The 20,114-nt window shown below is 47.1% G+C and overlaps 1 protein-coding gene across 1 annotated transcript in view; it reads left to right on the top strand.

Annotated features, from left to right (window-relative positions):
• Positions 1–18,824, top strand: part of CORO2A (coronin 2A) — a 20,926-nt gene extending 2,102 nt beyond the window's left edge. Inside the window, exons 2-11 of the mRNA XM_009982323.2 lie at positions 4,311–4,427; positions 9,798–9,947; positions 10,503–10,682; positions 11,221–11,337; positions 13,080–13,184; positions 13,531–13,627; positions 15,457–15,569; positions 16,647–16,737; positions 17,036–17,307; positions 18,693–18,824. Coding sequence (XP_009980625.2) covers positions 4,311–4,427; positions 9,798–9,947; positions 10,503–10,682; positions 11,221–11,337; positions 13,080–13,184; positions 13,531–13,627; positions 15,457–15,569; positions 16,647–16,737; positions 17,036–17,307; positions 18,693–18,824 — 1,374 coding nt within the window. The remainder of the gene's footprint in view (positions 1–4,310; positions 4,428–9,797; positions 9,948–10,502; positions 10,683–11,220; positions 11,338–13,079; positions 13,185–13,530; positions 13,628–15,456; positions 15,570–16,646; positions 16,738–17,035; positions 17,308–18,692) is intronic.
• The last annotated feature ends 1,290 nt before the right edge of the window (positions 18,825–20,114 follow it).

Below are 20,114 nucleotides of genomic sequence, written 5' to 3'. Positions count from 1 at the left end.
TGTGGCTGCCACCTCTTCCTGTGGTGGTGACCCATGGGCATACTGAGCTCTTCGCTTGTGCCCCTAGCTGCCAGGGCATTGAAGGCAGCTGGATCTGGAGACAAGAGCAACCTGACCTAGTGGAAGGTGTCCCTGCCCATGGCAGGGAGGTTGGAACTAGACTTTAAGGTCCCTTCCAATCCAACCCATTCAATGATTCTGTGTGCGTGGGATAACATTGCCCTCATGATGGACAGCTCATCCATGGTTACTTTTGACTGAATTGGCAGGGAGCAGCCACATCCCAAGGATACCACAGGGTGAGGGAAAAGCCCAAGATCTAGGATGTCACGTTTAGCCAGAGTAGGAGATGGTAGCTGGGCTGCACTTTCTGGGGAGGATGAAGAGCCTCCTTGGGCAGCTGCTGTTGTCCCTCAATGTTTTTGAGTTCGTTCTGTGTGTGCTACTGGAGTGGCTGCCTGCCTCAGGATGTTCTCAACTGCAGGCACAACCTCATTCCGTTTAACTGTGCCTTCTTGGTTTTTTGTTGTGCTTCTCTCCTGTTGAGTCACAGGCACCAAGCTCTCTCATCTCTCCTTGAATAAGTACCACTTCTTGCCTTCTGCACCATTCTTCCTCTCTGAGAGCCTGGGGGTGAGGTAGGGTTGGGAGCAGCAGAGGTTATGTAGGAAAAGACCTCTCTGCCATAGATACCCTCCTTTCAGCAGGCCTCTGCATTCAACCTGAAGAGGAATTAGCTGAATATTTGCCACCACTTGGAGAATGGTTTTCTGTTGCAGGAAATATCAGTTAGGTCCTCATGAAGATGTGCCATTGAAGCCAGCTGGGTGGAACGGCAGCACGTCTCACCAGGGAGGGAAGTGGCTGTGGCTACAGGGGCTGCCTAGTGCCCAAAACAGACTGAATACCTTTGTAAATCTTGCAAGTCCGAGGAGATGTGGACTTAGTGACAGTAACTGGGAGATGCATTGCTTTCCCACAGTGTGGCCTGGGTGTAGATTGGTGTCTGAGACAGATATATTGGGGAAGTGAATGCACCGCACGCCAAGGAAGGATCTTGACTCAGAAGGCAGTTTTGTGGACGTCCTTTTGTGGTGGGTTGATCTTGACTGGATGCCGGGTGTCCACCAAAGCTGCTCTATCACTCCCCTTCTCAGCTGGACAGGGGAGAGAAAATATACCAGAAAGCTCATGGGTTGAGATAAGGTGATTCACTAATTACCAACATGGGCAAAACAGACTCAGCTTAGGGAAATTAGTTTAATTTATTACCAATCAAATCAGAGTAGGGTAATGAGAAAATAAAAACTAAATCTTCAAACACCTTCCCCCCACCCCTTCCCTCTTCCCAGGCTTAACTTTACTCACAATTTCTCTGCCTCTTTCTCTCCAGTGGTGCAGGGGGATGGGGCATTGTTTCTGCCTCTCTTTCCTCCTCAGAGGAAGGACTTCTCACACTTCCTCTGCTCCAGCATGGGGTCCCTCCCACAGGAGACAGTCCTTCATGAACTTCTCCGACCTGGGTCCTTCCCACAGGCTGCAGTTCTTCGTGAACTGTTCTAGCGTGGGTCTCTTCCACGGGGTCTCTTCCTTCGGGAGCAGACTGCTCCAGTGTGGGTCCCCCATGAGGTCACAAGTCCTGCCAGCAAACCTGCTCCAGCGTGGACTTCTCTCTCCATGGGTCTACAGGTCCTACCAGGAGCCTGCTCCAGCATGGGGCCCTCCACAGGCTGCAGGTGGATCTCTGCTCCACTGTGGACCTCCATGGGCTGCAAAGGGACAGCCTGCCTCACCGTGGTGTTCACCATGGGCTGCAGGGGAATCTCTGCTCCAGCACCCGGGGCACCTCCTCCCCCTTCCTCTTCACTGACCTTGCTGTCTGCAGAGTTGCTTCTCTCACATATTCTCACTCCTCTTTTCTGGCTGCAGTTGTGCTTTTTTTTTTCCCCTTCTTAAATATGTTATCCTGGAGACGCTACCACTGTCGCTGATGGGCTTGGCCTTGGCCAGCGTCGGGTCCATTTGAAGCCAGCTGGCATTGGCTCTATTGGACATAGGGGAAGCTTCTAGCAGCTTCTCACAGAAGCCAGCCCTGTAGCCCCCTACTACCATAACCTGGCCACGCAAATCCAATATGCCTTTGAAAGACAAAGGCCTGCCTTTTTCCTTCCCTGAGGGCCAGGCTTGGTTGAGACTGCATCTGTCTCTGCCTTGGCAGCATAAAGCAAAGGGACAGGGAAATGCGAACAAAGTCCTGAGAAACAGGGAGATATTTGCGTCCAAGTCTTTGCAGTCTCCAGTCTTTCAGTGTGTCAGCATCAGGTGTGACAGGGACGACATCTGTGGTTGTGTAGACCTCCTAGACACAAACCTTGCTCCCTTCTCTCTGGGAGCAATGACTATGAAATGAAATCTGTGATGACTCCTCACGCCTTACCTAATTTATGCTGTATGCGAGTGCTGTGCCGTGATGTGACGACAAGGTGTGTTTGTGACCTTTGGAGAACACCTGAGAAGTGGGGTTGACTCACTTCTACCCTGTACAAATCTGCTGGGGGACCAACAGCCCCACCTGTCACATATGTTTGTTGGCAGTCTGGGGGTTTATGTGTTGTGGGTCCTCCTCTGTCCCAGGGCTGCAGGGCTGCACTGGGGCAGGTGGGACTGGTGGCTGGGAAGGCAAGGGCTCCTTTTCCAGATCCAGTTGAGCCTGCTGGGGATGTGGGGGTAGGAGTGCCTTGCAGGATGGGGCAGGCAGAGCGGGCTCAGGGCAGCCTGAGAGTCTCCCAAATGGAGTGGGGAGCAGCCAGTCGGCCAGCTCTGGGAGGGGACGGAGTTCCCATAAGGATCAAGGGATCCCTGTGGAGCTGGCTGCCCAGCCCATCCAGTTGCCAGCTTGAAACCAAGCCCTGAAGCTTGCAAAAGGACACCGTGGGCGGGGGAACGCTGCTTATTAAAGGCCTTTTATCTCTCTTCTGCCTTCCCCACTCACTTTGTATTGTCGCTGTTATAAAAGGGAATTGTTTTAGACTGTATTTTAAAAAAGCACAGTCTTTTACATTTCAAAGCCCTCTGGGTGTTCAGTTTAAAGCAGGTTAGTCTCAGTCTATGTGACAAACTTTCTAGCCAGAGTATTTACACATCGTGTCCTGTTCTGCATTCAAAACCATGCAAATTTTCAAGGCTGGGAAAATTACATCCTAGCCACATCCAGATTGGGGACAGCACTGATTCCCCTCTGCTGTGTGCTCTTAAGGCTCATCTCTGGAGAGGTGCAGGGAGTGCACCAGCAGAAGCATCTGCTTTCTAGTAAAGCATGCATTTGCATTCATTTTGATTTACAATCCTTTCAGGTGGGATAAAAGTAAGCAGGTAAACTTCACCAGCTTGCCATCATCTCTCTCTCCTTAGGTGACTGGCCTTTGCTCTTGGACAGATTTCTGGGACACGAAGTGGTTCCTGGAGCTCCTCATACTTCTCATGCTTCTGACAGGGAGAAGCAAGTGCTGCTCCAATGTTAATAAATTCCTCAGCACCCTTTCTAGCACATAATTAATACACTGGCTTGACTTTGTAGCAGAGACTGTGCCTGCAGTAAGGGTTTATCCTGATGCAACACAGCCCCCACGTGGCACAAAGCCCTCAATACTCCGTAGTGCATTTCGTGCGTGAGTTTTAGCAGTGAAGGTGTCGCCCAAACATGGCAATTTTTTTGAGAGTCCGGAATGCTGGTTGAATCCAGTGAATGACTGGATTTGAACACCATCAGAAAGAAACAGGTAGCTTGCTGAAAGAAAAACTGCTTTTCTAATTTGTGTCACAAATGTCTTTTTGCTTAAAAAATAAAATAAATGCTAGCTAATGAGGCTAAAAAATAAAAGCTAAAACATTCTTTTTCCCTGCTTATAAGAAATGTCTTCTGAAAGAGATTCTGTTTTTTTTTCCCTCAAGATCTTTAAAAAATGTGAAAAATTCAACTCATAAGTGTTTCCCATCAAAGTTTTATGCTGATGTCTGAACAAAATACTGTCTTCTAACTTCAGCAGTCTTGATTGCTGCGTGTCAAATTTCTTGATAGTAGTGTGTACCTAGGAAGGCCTGAGCACTTCTTTCCTTTCTTTTCAGTGGTATCATCAAGGCTTGCCTTGCAGCGACAGGAAAAAGCCATTCTCAACAGGTAGAGAGCACCCAGGGCATTCGGAGTGTAACAAGCAGAAAGAGGTTTCTTGCTGGAGCTAGCTTGGATCTTCCTTGAAAATGTCCTGTGATTCCACGGCTTACCTTAGGTTTGATGATATTTGTTTTTCTAGACAGGCAAGCTCGACCCACATTATCCCAAAATATGCGGGCACAAAGGGAGTGTTCTGGACATCAAGTGGAACCCGTTTGATGACTTTGTAATAGCTTCGTGTTCAGAAGATGCTACAGTAAGTTTACCAGCTTGTACTCTGCGTTATTACCTGGCGTATGTGCTTTTTGGGGAAAGAAATAAAAAAGAAACCAAAAGGTCCATGGGTGAGATGTGAAAGCATATATGTACTTTTAAAAAAGTCAGGTAAGAATAAGATTCCTGTCTTATCATTTGAGGTCAGATCTGTGTGATCCTTTCCAGATGGAGTACCAAAATCAGTGTGAGGAGGAAGATCTGTTTGGAGGAGGCTTTTTGGGTGTGTTTGCCTGAGAAAAACAGAGTATGAATTTAAAACGAAATGACTATTCAAGTTGAATCATAATGAAACTCTTCCTTTGCTTTTGAATGGAAGCTTCAACACAATGTAATCTGAACAGCTATTTCAGATTAATTCCCTGCAGAGCAAGTTTCAGCTTGTTCCTGCATTCAGTTACTCTGTAAAGTCACGCTGGATCAGTTATGGGGTTAGCTGAGGAATCTGAGTCATAGTATTCTGCAAAAGGCATAAATGACATGAGCATTTTCCTGCTGAAACCACAGAAAGACTCCAGAGATTTGGTTCATGCTAATGCAAACTGATAAAAAGATATCGAATACATCACATCAGGTTTAAGTTTTAGGCAATAAGTGGTCTGGCTGAAGTTCATATAATTAAGATGCAGTCACGTATTTTACTTCAGTGTGGGTGCAGACTAGTTATTAGGAACTGAAAGATTCAATTCATGTTTGTAAGGGACAGTTTAGCCTGTATCTATCCACTGGAAGGTTGCTTTCCATGTCCTGTTGAAAGTGTGATATTGGCTTCTGTGATAGTGAGGACATCTGTCTCACTGCTGTACTTTTTTCCAGAGATCTCACATGTGTTTTCTCCCACTGAGTATATTCACCCTCTGCCACACAGCATCAGGGAGGTTTCTCTTGTCATTTCCTCCAGCCTTATCTTGGTGCACATCCTCTGCCATTTCAGTTCTGCCAAAAATCACTCTTGAACTAGAAATCTAGGCTTTTTGAATTGTCTTTCCTATTTAGTGACTTGCCTTTGCTTCTTTGGATACTCGTGTCTTTTTTGAAGGCTTCTTTCAATTTCTGGGCCACCTGTGAGGGTTTTATTTCATCTTACAGCCCGTATGCCAGTTTTTTATGACGTGTCAGAAAGGACTTCTGGCAGGGAAGCACCACCATGACCTCTCTATTGAGCCTCGGATGAGAAATGAGCACAAGCTTCAAAGCTTCCTGCTGCAGTTACAGAATCGTAGAACCATTTGTGTTGAAAGGGAGCTTGAATGGTCTCTACCCCCACCTCCTGCACAGGTCTGTGGAGCCGAGTCTTGAAAACTTCCAAGGATGGAGATTTTACCACCTCTTGAGCAACCTGTTCCTGTTCTTCACTGCTTCCATAGGGAATTTTATTTCCTTATATCCAGTCAGAACCTCCCCAGTGTAGTTAGTGACCACTATATCCTGTCCTCCCACCCTGCACTTCAAGACAGAGCCTGGCTCTATTTTCTCAGTAGCCTTGTAACTATTGAAGGCTTCTATCAATTTGCCCTGAAGCTGTCTCTTCTCTGGGCTGAGCAAGCCCACCAGCTTCTCCTCACAGGGCAAGTGCTGCAGCCTCTTGAGCATCCTCGTGGCCTCCACTGGACTTAAGTTTATCAGCATCTGTCTTGCAGTGGAAGGTGCAAAACTAGATGCAGTATTCCAGCTGTTGTTTAATAATTTCTGAGAAAAGGGGAAAATAACTTCCCTTAATCTAGTGGCTATCTTCCTGTTGTTCCAGACCAGGAGGTTGCTAGCTTTTATCCCTGCTGGGGCATGCGGCTGGGTCATATTTATTCTGTTGTCCACTAGAGCTCAAGAGTCTATGTAAGAAAGGCTGCCCTCTGTCAGCTTTCTTTTCCAATTTCCTACTGAACTTGGCACAGGATCGTTTTCTGGGCTAAAGAATGGAAACACTGAGCTTGTCACTGGTCTCAGCACCAAAAGGTGTTCAAAGCAAGTCTTGCTGTTTGTGACTGTACTCTCTTTTTTTGGTACTACCGTCTTATTACCATCCTGCCGCCAGGAAATGCAGGGGTCCCCTGCACAGTGACACAGTTTAGGGACACTTCTTCCCTCTTTGCTAAGTACTGAGGACAGCAGACTGTTTCTTAGTGTGGTTGTCTTTGTTGACACCTGGTAGCTAGACCTGTGGAGGTCACTTAGTCCAAGCTCTGCTCAAAGCAGGCCAGTTGAGTCAGGTTGCTCCAACCCTTGTCCAGATGAGTTGGAAAGATCTCCAAGGCTACAGATCCCATGGCCTCACTAGATGCTTATTCCAGGGGTTGGGCAGCCTTCTGAGGAAAACAAGGCTCCTCTGATCTCCAGGAGTGCCCATATTGCCATTTGTGTCCATTGACTTTGGTGCATTCCTTGCACGCCTCCAAAGAGTCTGGCTCCCTCTTCTCTGTGCAATGTAGTTGAATGGCAGCCAGAAGAGCTCACCTTTGCCTTCTCACTCCTCAGCTTTATTATTTTCTTTCCAGTTCTTCTCAGATTTGCTGTACTCCTGTCCCCTCTTCATCTCAGTTGCTGCTGTTGGATTCACTCCATGGGGTCAACATCTGTCTTACTTTCCTGGTCTGTACTGGAGAGCTCAGATTGGACACACTGTTGGGAGAGCTCCACGGGAACGCTTTCTCTGTCCCGAGAGAAGTCTGAGGAAGTTTTTGTGGTCTCAGAGGCATCCATCACTTCCACTGGGCTCGACATTAAAGCCACAGACTTCCTTGCAGTCTGTTGTTAAAGGCGTCGTGCTCTCTGCCATTTCTCAGCATTAGCATAAGCCACTGTTCTGGCTTGTGTGCAAGGATGCATTTGATTTCTCTTACTGGACTGGGTCTCCCTGGAACTTTTGAGGAGGCCACAAGCTTCTGTGAAAATGGTGGAAATTTCCCGTCACCCACATTCCTCAGAGATATCTTGGCCATTAAATAGTCTTTCTGGAGCTTGCCTTGGTGGTACTACAGCTAATTTTCATGGTGTGTAGCTGAAGCATGTGAAGTGGTACTTCTGGGCACAAGAGGGGATGGATAGTCTCTTTGAACACCCAGTGTGCTTTCCAGTTCCCATTGCTGCTTCAGGCAGGCTTAGGACTGAGGCCAATGCAAGTGACCAGGGGCTGAAAGTTTGAGCAGTATAGGGAACGGGCTTATCCTCTTACCCCTTCTGTTCCTTTTGGCAAATCATCAGGCACATATGAATTCAGCTTAATGATGATCTTCTCCCCTGTGGATAGAGGGGCTTTTACTTGAATTTGTCAGGTTTTCTTCAAGGTGCAGCAGGGTAGACGGCTTGTGGATTGTTGCTGCTTGGCCTGGCAGGTCTGCTCCAACACCTGCTACTTCTGCACACTAAACACTGGCAGTTTCTGCTGTTTAATACATCTTGAGAATCCAGGCAGGGGCTTTTCCCTGCTTTTACCACCAACCGTTTCATAGCATGGGGAGTGAATGGTTCATTCTAGGCAGTTCTTCTCAGCATGAACTCAATCTATTTTTTCCTTTCCTACTCTCTCAGCCCCATTCCTTTAGTGATAGCTATTGAAGCTGTAGAGTGTGATGCTTTCTCTTACTGCTGTGGAAGTTCATCTGGAGGCTACTGGACCCCACAGTCCTTAAGTTTCTGGTGGGCTTGATTCCTCAGTGGAATAAACACTGTTGAGAAGGATGCTTATGACCTCTCCCAGTGGGTCTCAGAATTGGTGCCTCTCCTTCTTTGGCTTAGAAAGGTGTGATCAGCCAAACAGTGGGAGACTTGGGCAAGTGTGGCTAATTTCTATGAACTATCTGCTTCAAAGAGCATTTCCCTTTTGCATCAGGCTAAATACTAGAAAAATTGTGACAAGCATAGTAATTTTCATTGAGCCAAAGGGTTAATCATCTGTTAGCATCCTAAATACTTGCATTTCTAGAGTTTGTGTGAGAAAGACTCTTTTGTTTTACCTGCATAGGTTCAGCTACTTTTGCAGGCTTCCTCTACTGTCTCCTTCCACCTCAGAAATACAGGATTTTTGTCTTCATGCACCATCCTTCTAGAAGAAACCAGGGCTGCAGGTAGATCTGTTATGAGACAGCACACTTGCAGTGTTGAGTGACTTCAGTGTGGTGCTGCTCAGTCTCTCTGCTCAGGGTATCTGCTGTGTGGCCACCTGGGTGGACTTCTGAGTACTTTGACAAATGGCTGCATCATTTGCAAAGTGTTCACAGAATCACAGAATGTCAGAGATTGGAAGGGACCTCAAAGGATCATCTAGACCAATCCCCCTACCAGTTTAGGACCACCTAGATCAGATCACACAAGAACACGTCCAGGCGGGTTTTGAACATCTCCAGAGAAGGAGACTCCACAATCTCTCTGGGCAGCCTGTTCCAGTGCTCTTTTACCCTTACTGGGAAGAAGTTCTTCCTCATGTTTAAGCAGAACCTCCTATGTTCTGGCTTATATCCATTTCCCCTTGTTCTATCATTGGATGCCAGTGAGAAGAGGCTGGCTCCATCCTCATGACAGTCACCCTTTACATATTTATAAACATTAATGAGGTCCCCCCCTCAGTCTCCTCTTCTCCAAGCTAAAGACACCCAGCTCCCTCAGCCTTTCCTCATAAGGGAGATGCTCCACTCCCTTAATCATCTTTGTGGCCCTGAACTGGACTTTCTCAAGCAGTTCCTTGTCCTTCTCGAACTGAGGGGCCCAGAACTGGACACAATATTCCAGATGCGGCCTCACCAGGGCAGAGTAGAGGAGGAGAAGAACCTCTCTTGGCCTACTAACCACACCCCTTCTAATACAGCCCAGGATGCCATTGTCCTTCTTGGCCACAAGAAGTTCAACACTTGTGAAGTTTTTCATGGGACAAAGAGTACTATAGCTGTCGTCTGATAAGGGCAGTTCTCAGTTCTTTTACCAGGTAGTGTTGAGTGTATGACTGCTTGGGTCAACCACTGCTATAATATCTTCTGGGACTCTTTGCTGAAATTTATTTCAGATTTGCTTGTTTCTGCTCAGGGTTTGTTAGGAGGCAAGGTCTGCAAGATCTGTGGTTTACTTCTTCTCCTTGGGAATAACTTTTTGTAATTGTGGTGACAGCTTGGCCAGGTATAAGGGTTGGGTTGCCAAGTTAAAACAAACTGGTAGAACTGCTAGCTAAAAATAGAGGGTAAAAAGGAGTCTTCAGGCCCGCATAAAAGTAAAAATACTAATTTAAAGGACAGGCATTCAATAAAGCCAGGAGTGTTCCTTTTCACTACCAAGGGAATAATACTACTAAGGGAATACTAGTTATTGGTAAATTTCACATTAGTGCCTTACTCAGCAATCTCACTAATACCCATCCTATGCCATTCAGGTTAAAATCTGGGACATCCCCAATCACTTGCTAACAAAAAATATTACCAGTCCGAAGAAGGAACTTCTTGGGCATATTCGAAGAGTGGGCCTCATCGAATGGCATCCCACAGCTAATAACATCCTCTTCAGCTCTGGCTATGACTACAAGGTGAGTCTGTTCTCTGCGGACCTCTCCTCCTGGGACACTCTGTTTGGCAGAGTGTTTTGAAGTTGGTTTTAATTTCAAGCTGTAAGATAATACGAAAGAGTTCCGAAGCCTTCTTCAGGGGGAAATTCCATGGTGACCTCAAAGACAAAAGAACATTGCTGCAAGTTTAAAAGGACTTGCTAATTTTCCAGTCTTCTGTTGAACTTCAGTCTAGTCTGCCCTTCTTCTTTACTGGATTGGATACAGTATGCAATACCTTGCACTTTTGTTTGGCTTCATTCTTATGACAGTGCAAATATCTGCACTAGTGCTGGCCATTTTTAGCTATAAAATGTGATTGCAAAGGAAATTTGAATATTGGACATTCTGAGCAGGCACTGTGTCCCTGATATATTGCTGTAAGTACTAGGAATTATTTAAAAATGCTGGAGAACAACCATTTATGATGGTAAGACCTATACATGTAGAGAAGAGAGGAAGAAGTGAATAGGGTACACAAAGTCCCCAACTGATCAGGCAGCAAAGGACTGATTTTGTTTTGTTCTTTTGCTCCAGATAATGATCTGGAACCTTGACACCAAAGACGATGTCGTCTCGAACCCAGTGAAGACCCTCGATGTTCACAAAGATGTGGTCCTCTCCATGTCGTTCAACACAGATGGCAGTCTCCTTGCTACAGCCTGTAGGGACAGAAAGATACGTTTGATAGACCCTCGTGCAGGAAGAGTCTTACAAGTAGGTTGGGTTTAGAGGTTTGTGGTCCAGCTGGAGTATTTCTTCTTCTGGGTAGATTCATTGGCATTAAAGAAGATGCATCTGTGCCCCATGTTGCCAAAGGCACCAGATGTGATCCTCAGGGTGACACCTTGGGAGGACTTGTAGAGATCAGGTGGACATGTGGATGCAAGTGGGCATGTGTCCCACTGCCAGAGTTGTTCTTGTTGCCTGTACTTTGTATCTGTTGGTAAGGTGAAGCTGACTGCGTTTCATAGGTATTTGCATAGATTTTTGTACACAGAAAGTCATGCCTACAACTAACAGGGATTGCAAATATATGAATCAATAGTTAGAGAGATTAGTTGGGCTTTTGGGAATGATCCTAAAGAGTCTAGGCCACCGTTTTTGGATCCCCATGAAATCCTGCTCACTGCAGTTCAGCCAGGCTGAGCAGATCTTTCAGATGTGACTGAATGAGAGGTCTCATGTAACATGAAATGTAGCTGTGCAACAGGTGCTGTCTCTTACTCATGCAGTGTCCTTTCTATTCCTATAGGAAGCCAGCTACAAGTCTCACAGAGTCAATAAAGTCTTGTTTCTTGGAAACGTGAAAAAACTGTTCTCTACTGGAACATCTCGGTGGAATAATAGGCAGATTGCATTATGGGATCAGGTGAGTTGGACCAGCCATTGTAACCATATCAGCTTCATTTTTCTCTCTTTTGCTGTCACTTTAACTTTTCCACCTGCCAAATACCCAAGAATTGGTTTATAACAGCAATTCAGAGGTGATCTGTCAAATTCTTAATGGGTGACAGGTCTTACTGCTATGACATTGTTAACTGAATATAAGATTCTGAAGGAGCTCTCAAAGCTTTCAGCATAGAAATCCACCAGAACAAGGAGAATGCTGTGCCCACTACAGGAGGAAATAATTCAAAGGACCTTTAGGTGGTCATTGTAGCTTTGACTTAAAAGCAGCTCTTACTGGTCTTACTGGCAAATTGTTACTGGTACTGGAAAGAGAAGTGAGCTCTAGACACATCCTACTCAGGTGAAGCCCACAATGGAGAAAAGGATGTGGAGTGGTTTTGATTTCTGATGATTCCTGACAGTAGAGTATCGAGGTAGTACTTAATTATCACTTCCAAAACATGACCTCCTATCATGACAGCTGCTAGACTTACAAAATCCTGCTCTCCTCTACCCTTCTCGCATGCAATGAGATGCTTTTCCTTTGTCAGCGTCTCACTTTGTCTCTTCGTGTCAAGCACCTTGCAGCACAATTTCTGCCTTTTTGCTATGCTGTCACCTTTTGTACCAGACAATGCTGGTAGACCAGGTCTGTGATTTTCCTTTTGGCTGTGTTTGGACATTGCTTCTTTGCATATGTGAGAGGCAAAGCACTGTGTGCTGTCTGAAGGTTTTCCACAAAGCTGAGCAGTGCTTTCACACACCATGGGTCTCACATCAGGGTTTCACTGCCTTCAGAACTGCTGGTGGAGCTGGCCACACCTAGTTTGAGAACACAGTGGGAAGGCCTGTGAGGCAAGGTACATGCAGCCTCCTTAGGGACGGGCATTGGCACAGGACCTGCCCAGCAGGCATCTTCTGAAGTCCACATCCACCTATGTCATTATCGTGTCAAAACAGAACCTCTGGCTTTCTGGAGCCTGCAGCTGGGCTGTTATGAAGGATGAAGTATGTATTAACCCTATGCTAAATGCATATTTATGTGACAATAGCCATGATGGCAGCCATGGGATACCATATTCTGTCCTGTTGGTCCTCCCGACATTGGTGCCTTCAGCAGTGCAGGGATTGCTTTGTATAAGACACGCCAGCCTTGCATATGGAGTGGTGTGCTGTGTTCTCCTACATGGCTTACCTGCAAAAGGCCAATGGGAGCTTTTGCCCTTGCAATGGGCACCTTCCCACTGTGCAGTGTAGAGACTGCTCTGCTCATGCAGGCTGTTCTCGTGGTGGGTGGTGCACTATTGTGGAGGTATGGCCTTGACTAGAGGTAGTGAGGGAACATGAGTAATTCAGTGTGCGATGCAGATGTGCCCCAAAGGCCCCTCCATCTCCCTGAGTCTGGTGGCCCACATAGAGGCAGGCAGTGTTTCTTATTGTATCTACCTGTCATCAGGTACCTGAGATGTTCAAGAGGTAGGAACTGATGTCCTGAGGTGCTGCACTCAGTCAAGAGCCAGGGACAGAACACCCATTTCCCACCCACAGAGCTTTGAAGAAGTCTGTGCATGGCCCTCTGCTCAGGGCAGCTGGCCATGACCTAGGGTCGTTTTAGAGCTGCATTCACATGGCACTGCCAGGTGGGATTCAGGTTAAAGAATCCCTGTCTTGAGGTGAATGACAGGTAATGACAGCTGTCTGTTTTTCCTGTGTCCTGCCCAGAATGACCTTTCTGTGCCTTTACTGGAGGAGGATCTGGATGGCTCCTCAGGACTCCTATTTCCGTTTTACGACTCAGACACACGCATGCTTTATGTTGTGGGAAAGGTAAGTGCTTTCTACATCAGCAAACACTGGCCAATCTGATTCTTCTCCCGGCTTGTGTTGCATCAGACTGAAGTCAAAGATGGTCCTGAAGCATGTTAACCTAAGGACATGGGCTGATGGGATGGGGCCTGAGGGCACTGCAGCATCAGGCCACATTTTCCACTGCCAACATAGCACATTTACTGTGGGGAGGTATGCTGCAGAGCCTTAACCTTCCCACAAAGGAACTTGGGGGTAAATATTTGGCTCATTCTTGACTCTGCATGGCTTCTGGGGCCAAGCATTCTTGTCAGACTGTCATGCTGAACAGCAGAGCCTGGCTTATGTTAATTTTCTTTGACTTTAGGGTGATGGAAATATACGGTACTATGAGATAAGCCCTGAGAAACCGTACCTGAACTACCTGATGGAATATCGTTCTCATTTACCACAGAAGGGAATTGGTGAGTGGCAGTGTATGTTTAACATTGCAAGAGGTTGGTGGTGTCTGTTTTATAGGCTGTCAGAGTCCAGGACTACTCTAAATATCATTTAGAAAAGAGCGTGGGTCAGATTCCGGTCTCCACCCAAGTTTACAGGTGCACAACAGTCAGCTTGACCCGGTTCATGTATACATCACAGATGGTATTACAGGGTCACAGCTTGGAGGGGTCCCTCCTGACTGACAGATCCTGGGCTGGGCAGCTTTACCAGTCACTGCTCCATCCCCTTCTAACATACATGGTCAGGGTGGAAGGGAAGATAGTCTGCATTTAAAAGTGGAGGATGCTCCTTGCCCTTTGTGAATCTGCTCAGAGATTTTTGGCATTGTGTTATGTTAACATTGTTTCCACTCTGGAATTTCTCTGGTAATGGGTGCCCCACATTTTAATGTCCTCACTCTTACTGCTTGCCTACCTTTTCCTGTACTGACATTTCCAATTTAGAGATAGACTTGCTGTGATTAAGTCACCTCTATTGGACATCCTTGCTTATTAACCTGTCTGCATACTACCCGCTGTTTAACTCATTCAAGCTAAAGAATTTGACTTTCAACCTTCAAAACCTACTGGTAGCCCTTTCTTGAACCTTCTCCAGTCCATCTTGTAAGCCATATTCCTCTATAGACTGACATAGGTTGAAGACCATTTACGACCCCTCCACACTACCTCTGGACACTCCCAGTCTTCCAAGACAATGATAACAGATATTTAGCAGCAGTAGATTTTGTGCCTGCAGGTGTCCTTCAAAAAACTCGTGTTGAAAAGGAATAAATTACTTAAAACTGGACTGGAAGATGTCTGTGTTATTCAGTGTTTATAATCCTTCCAATGTAGAGCATCCTGATTTTAATGTCAGCCTCTTTGAAAATCATTCCATGAAGGGGAAGTGCACAAGTGTACAAGTGTTTTTGAAAGGCCTGAGTGAATCAAATCTACTTCCCTGACCTGATCTGTTCTGCTGATCAAAAATACTCCTGAGGTTATTGCACAATAACTTCTTTCCCGATATTGCCAAAACAAAATACAGTGTAGGGGAGTGGAGTTTAGATTTGCATTTAGTTATATGCATAATGTAAGGAGCAATAGTTCACGTAGAATCTACTGTTTAATGAAGTCTTTTGGTATTAGTGGAAAACAAAGCTTCTGTAGGACACCATGGAGCAAGGTCTCCAAGGAGAAGCAATCTCTTTTGCTAAGGGAATTGACATGGCTGTAAGCTTTGGAGTGTACAAGCTCATGGAAGAGAAATCCAGTGAGGTTACCAGGTACTTAGAGACCTTATGTGGCTTAGCCAGTCCCTGAAACACAAATGGTGGTGTCTGACAGACTAGATATTCATACCCTTCTCATACTCAGTTCTGCTTTGGGACAGTGTTGGAGGAGGATACTGGGCTGAAAGGGCTTTAAGCCTGACCCATATAGCTATTCTGGTGTTGTTTAGGTGTCCTGAAATCCCTTCGTCCTGATTCTGATAGTCAAATCCTGTGGCGTCACCTGCTGGTTCTGCTCAGTCCTGGTAACTCTATTTGCAGCTCATCAGAATGAATAAGGAACACGAGGTGTAGCATGAGAACCACAGACCCTGCGTGTACCTCTGTGAACTGACCGAAAAAAAATCATTTGGTCCTGACATTTGTGCCACTGAGCCAGGTTTGAGTGCAGATTTCAGATCATGCTGCTGTGGGGCTGATGCTGTGACTTTGATTGTTTGGTGACCTTGTTTCCATGGTTGATGACATTAACTTTCCTAGGGAGATTTATACCCCATTTCTTTCATTCTATCCCACCAGGAATGATGCCAAAAAGAGGCCTTGAAGTGTCAGCTTGTGAGATTTTCCGTTTCTACAAACTGATCCCAACTAAAAGCCTGATTGAGCCTGTCTCCATGATTGTGCCTCGACGAGTAAGTTAACATCAGGTCATATTAATGTATGGGACAAATATCAGTGAAAAAGAGGGCAGTGCCTCCACTCTGTGACTTTGTGAAGGCAAAAGAGGGTCTAACAAGGGATTTTCTCTCTTCTGATCTGAAGGACAAAGCTGGTCAGTTTGTGGGGCAGCCCTACCAAAAAACCCTGGCTGGGTAACTCAAGAGTTAGGTCTCTGTGTAATGGTCAACTTCCTAAGACGTGCTCATCGATCTTCTCTGCTTGAGTGCAATAAGTCTTTTTGACTGTCACGTCCACTAGCTGGCTGTAGACTTCCTCAGTTGGTGGCATCTGTTTGACATAATGACAAAAGAGAGAAAGGAGTTGGGGATGATGTTGAGTAAATCACCCTGGGAAAAAGGAAATTATGGGTTCTTAGGTCTCTACCCAGTGGGTGCCAGTGAGTTACAGAAGATTGTTCTGCAGCGTGTAAGACATAACCCATTGCACAGAGAGTGATGTAAAAGTAGGTCTCAGCTGGTGTGGCTAAAGAATGACCCAGGTAATGAATTTGTAGCTAGCCAAGGCAGCTCCCATGTGAGCAAAGGTACATCATAAATGTCAGCACTGTGCCCTGTACTTCCAGAAACACTGGAAAGTATGAGTGCCTTGAATTCAGAGAGACAGCAGAGCTAATGCACAGTGCAGCTACCAGTCAGGCATGTTCCTCCCACATTATCTCCTTGGCCAATTTCTGTGAGCTGCTGATCAGCTGATGATTTTGACTTGTGTCTAGCCTTCGAATCCACTTCTTTGACTTCAGGAACACTGAGTTCATGAAGTTGAGTTAGTCTTCCAACTTCCCCCAGTCTGTTGTCTGGATGTATAAAGGCCTTACTGGCAGGAATTAAAATAGGCCTTCAGATACAATTCTTCTGAGTCGAGATGGGGAGGAGAGAGGCTCAGGGCAGGTGAGAAGATTTTATGTCCTTGCCGGAGAACGCTCATGACACTCCCTGTGCTGAGGTGGCTTTCTCCACCACAATCCAGTATGGTCCCTCTAAGCTGAAACCTCACTGACAAAGTGACTCTGGTCTTCTGTTTGCTTGCAGTCGGAGTCATACCAGGAAGACATCTACCCCTTGACCACAGCAGCCCAGCCAGCACTGACAGCACAAGAGTGGCTGAACGGAGTTAACAAAGGTCAGCACATGGAAAGCTCCCCAGCCCTTCAGCTCCTGAGGGCTTGGGTAAGCTGCAACTGGCTCTCTGGTCTGTTAACTGCCAGGGAAAGAGGAAGGGAGGAAAAGGAGAGACATAACAGATATGGCTGCAAGCTGAAATAATTTGGTGTCTAAAATATTCACTGCTGTGAACTCTGGAAGCCGCTCCTGTCAAGTGCCTACGTGTTTATCCCTGCAGGTTGCTAGAATGAATTGCTTACTGCTGATTTCTGAGTGTGGTTTGCGAGTGCTAACCTGTCATCTACCTCCCTCCTCAGGGCCTCTCTTGGTGTCCTTGAGACCAGGCTCTGGAGCTGTGAATTCCTTACCACAGTTTCTTGAGCCAGAGCCACCCATGAAAACTAATGACCTGAGCCAGCACCAGGATCCGGCAGGAAGGATGCCACTAGAGGACATGCAGAAGCCAAGTGAGATCAAAGACAGCAGAAAACAACTGAAAGTGGAGGAGAAATTGCCGAAAAATGAGCAAATGTGTCTCTCCAATGGCTTTGACATATTTGAGTGTCCACCACCAAGAACTGAAAATGAGGTATGAATGTCCGGGGAGAAGGGTTCGGACTGTGAGGGGAAGCCCAGAGTCAGCTGGCAAAGGTATGCCATTCACAAGGTGGCAGAATCCAGGGAAGGTTTACTTTGGAGACTTGGACCAGTGCAAGCTCTTTGTTCTTTGCGGGGGCAGAATCTCTGCATGCCCTGGCTACCATTTGGGAAGCAGAAATGTGGCCCAGCAGCACTCCAGCTGAGGGCGTCTGGAAAGGAGGGAGCAATCAGTCTTCCCACTTCTTGAGCATTCTTATGGTGTGGGCCTGTCTGGTGGCTGGCTTGGGACAAGGAGGTCCTTGTGACGTCCAGGTTGTGGAGAAGAGAAGGGAGTTCATGCACCATAACCCTTGTATGAGAGATGCACTCAGAGAGCCCAGTGAGGCAGCAGGGATGCCTGTAGAAGGGGTGGGTGTATCCCGCTCCCTTGGCTCATGCTGCATCCATGTAGTCTTAAGTGCCTAACCATATTGTGGACCCTGAGCGAAAGGGACTGGCTCTGCCCCTGCCTCGGCAGCTCACTGCTAGGGGACAACTTAGCAGTGCCGCGCCATTGAAGCTGGCAGCTGGTCACAGCATGCTCCTAGGAACAGCTCCAGAAAAGGTTCTGGCAGCAATATGATCTGTCTTCGGCCATGGCCAACCCCCTCCCTGCATAGTAACCAAAGCTTGTACAGTGGAAGATCTCTGTGGTGATTCGCAAGCCCCCGTCATTGGCAGCTCAAGGACATTTTCAAGTACATGCAGCTTGTTTGCTTTTGGAACACTGGAAGGATTTCCTTCCCATACCTGTCCCAAGACTTTAGTATCTGTAGCTTGATGGGGCAGGAATTTTCACAGCTGAATTTCCCTGTGGTGTGAAAAATAATATTCTTCTGCATGTTTCTGAGCTGGCACCCCGAGGTTACAGAAGCAACCCTTGCAGAGCCGGATGGTCTGCTGTGTGCAGAGTGAAAGGGCCTGGTAGTCCCAGCTGGAGAGGACAGTGAATGATCAACAGGAAAAAAGAAGAGAAGTAAAAGGACTTGCCTGAGGTCACTGTAGGAGATGTAGCAGATTCAGGAATTTAGACTCCAAATATTCTCTGTATCTAGGCTTTCTTTGAGTGGTTGGTAGTATGAAGGTTATTTTTTCTGATCTTTTTCATTGAATTAAGCAGATGTAGCAGAGAATTAAGTGGTGCAGAGAAACACTCACAGTCATAGCCCAAGCTAGTGGACAGCAGGAGCACTGCTGATGTTCATTCTGTTGGTTGAAGGCCTCCTTCATAGATGCTGTTTCTCTCAAAAGTGATGTGACAGGTCTGGTGGCATTTGACAGGTTAAGTCTATGTTTTCTTAGTGTAAAGGAAGTAAAATGTGACTTTTCTTACAGCTTTTGCAGATGTTTTACCGACAACAGGAAGAAATCCGTAGGCTACGTGATCTGGTAAGCCAGAGAGATGTCCAAATCAAACAGCTGGAGCTGAAGCTCAGAAACCTCTGCATGGACACAGGTGGTTACTGAGGGTGCTGGCGTGCAGCTCTTTGCACCCCTGGCAACTGGCGCAGACTCCAGTTGCTGCAGATAACTTCTCCTAGGGTTTTTGCTGGGGGAAAAATTGATGCTTCAGGCAGCATGGACTTCCCTGGCTTGTGGTGGTCACATTTCCCTAATTGTCACCAGACAGTTACTGATGCACTTGCTGTGCTTCTTCAGGATCCCCTTGCTTGCCTGTTCACTCGTGTCGGAAGCTCATACATTATTGCTAGTGAGAGACTTTGGAAAATCTTGCTTTTCTGGTCCTGGAGAAGCCACCTATTAAGCTCTAGGAACAAATCTGTTCTGCTGCTTCTCCACATGATGTGAAGATGGGAGACTGAAGGCAGCTGCCAGCTTCTTTTCCCACCCCTGGACCCAGCACTGCAGCTCCTGTGGCCGCTGTCTTCCCGCCCTGGGAGACCACTCTGCAGTTGAGCTTCAGAGGCACTTCTAGCTCCTCATGCACCCCTCTTACCTCACGGCTCGGCTCTGCAGCTGGGTGGCTATGCAAAGCCATGGCTGCCCTGACCTGGTGTTGGGGATAGTCCTGCTCCGAGCAGGAGGCTGCACTGGGGCTGCCAAGGGCCAGCACTTTTTTGGTGGGTAAGGGAGAGTTGGTGTTTGTTCATCCTGCTTCAAAGGGGCAGTAGTGTGGGCTCATTCTCATCAGAGAAGCTGCAGGTGCAGCAGAGATCTCTGGGTCCTTTGAGTCAATGGCCTTCTTCCCCTCCTTCTGCCAAAGACCAGCCATAGTCACCTGGGGGCTGTGGTCTTGTGGTGCTCATCAGACAAATGAGGACAACGTTTAAAGCTGCACAGTGTTGGAAGTGGGGGTTTGCCAAGAGGACAAGGGGGGAGTTGGATCCCCAACCCACTGCAGGCCTTTCAGCAATGGTGCTAGAAGTGTGTCAACCACAGGATGATCATAGAACCGTGGCCAGTCACAAACAGCCCTCCCTGGTTGCTGAAGTGTTGCTTGTCCTTGGGCCCACAGCTGCTGCTTCCTTAGCTCCCAGGTGCCAGCACCTTGTCCTATGCCTGCAGTCACCTACAGCTGCAGGCTCCCTCTTCCCAGCTGTGCTGCCCAGCCCCCTGCATCCTCCAGGACTGCCCTGTCTCCCCAAGCCCTGCAGCCACACTCATCTGTGCCCTTCAGCACCAGCTCTCTGGCTCACTGCTTTCCCTAGCCATTTGCTTGGGGCAAGCGCAGCTGCAGGATGCAGGTCCCATCCTTGGTTTCAGGGCTGGCACCTGTGACCAGCTTTAACGCAGTCT

Source organism: Tauraco erythrolophus, chromosome Z, assembly GCF_009769465.1.
Source record: "Tauraco erythrolophus isolate bTauEry1 chromosome Z, bTauEry1.pri, whole genome shotgun sequence".
In the NCBI taxonomy this organism is placed as follows: Eukaryota; Metazoa; Chordata; class Aves; order Musophagiformes; family Musophagidae; genus Tauraco; species Tauraco erythrolophus.
The sequence above is the reverse complement of the archived record's forward strand: the minus strand, read 5'-3'. Positions and strand labels throughout refer to the sequence as shown.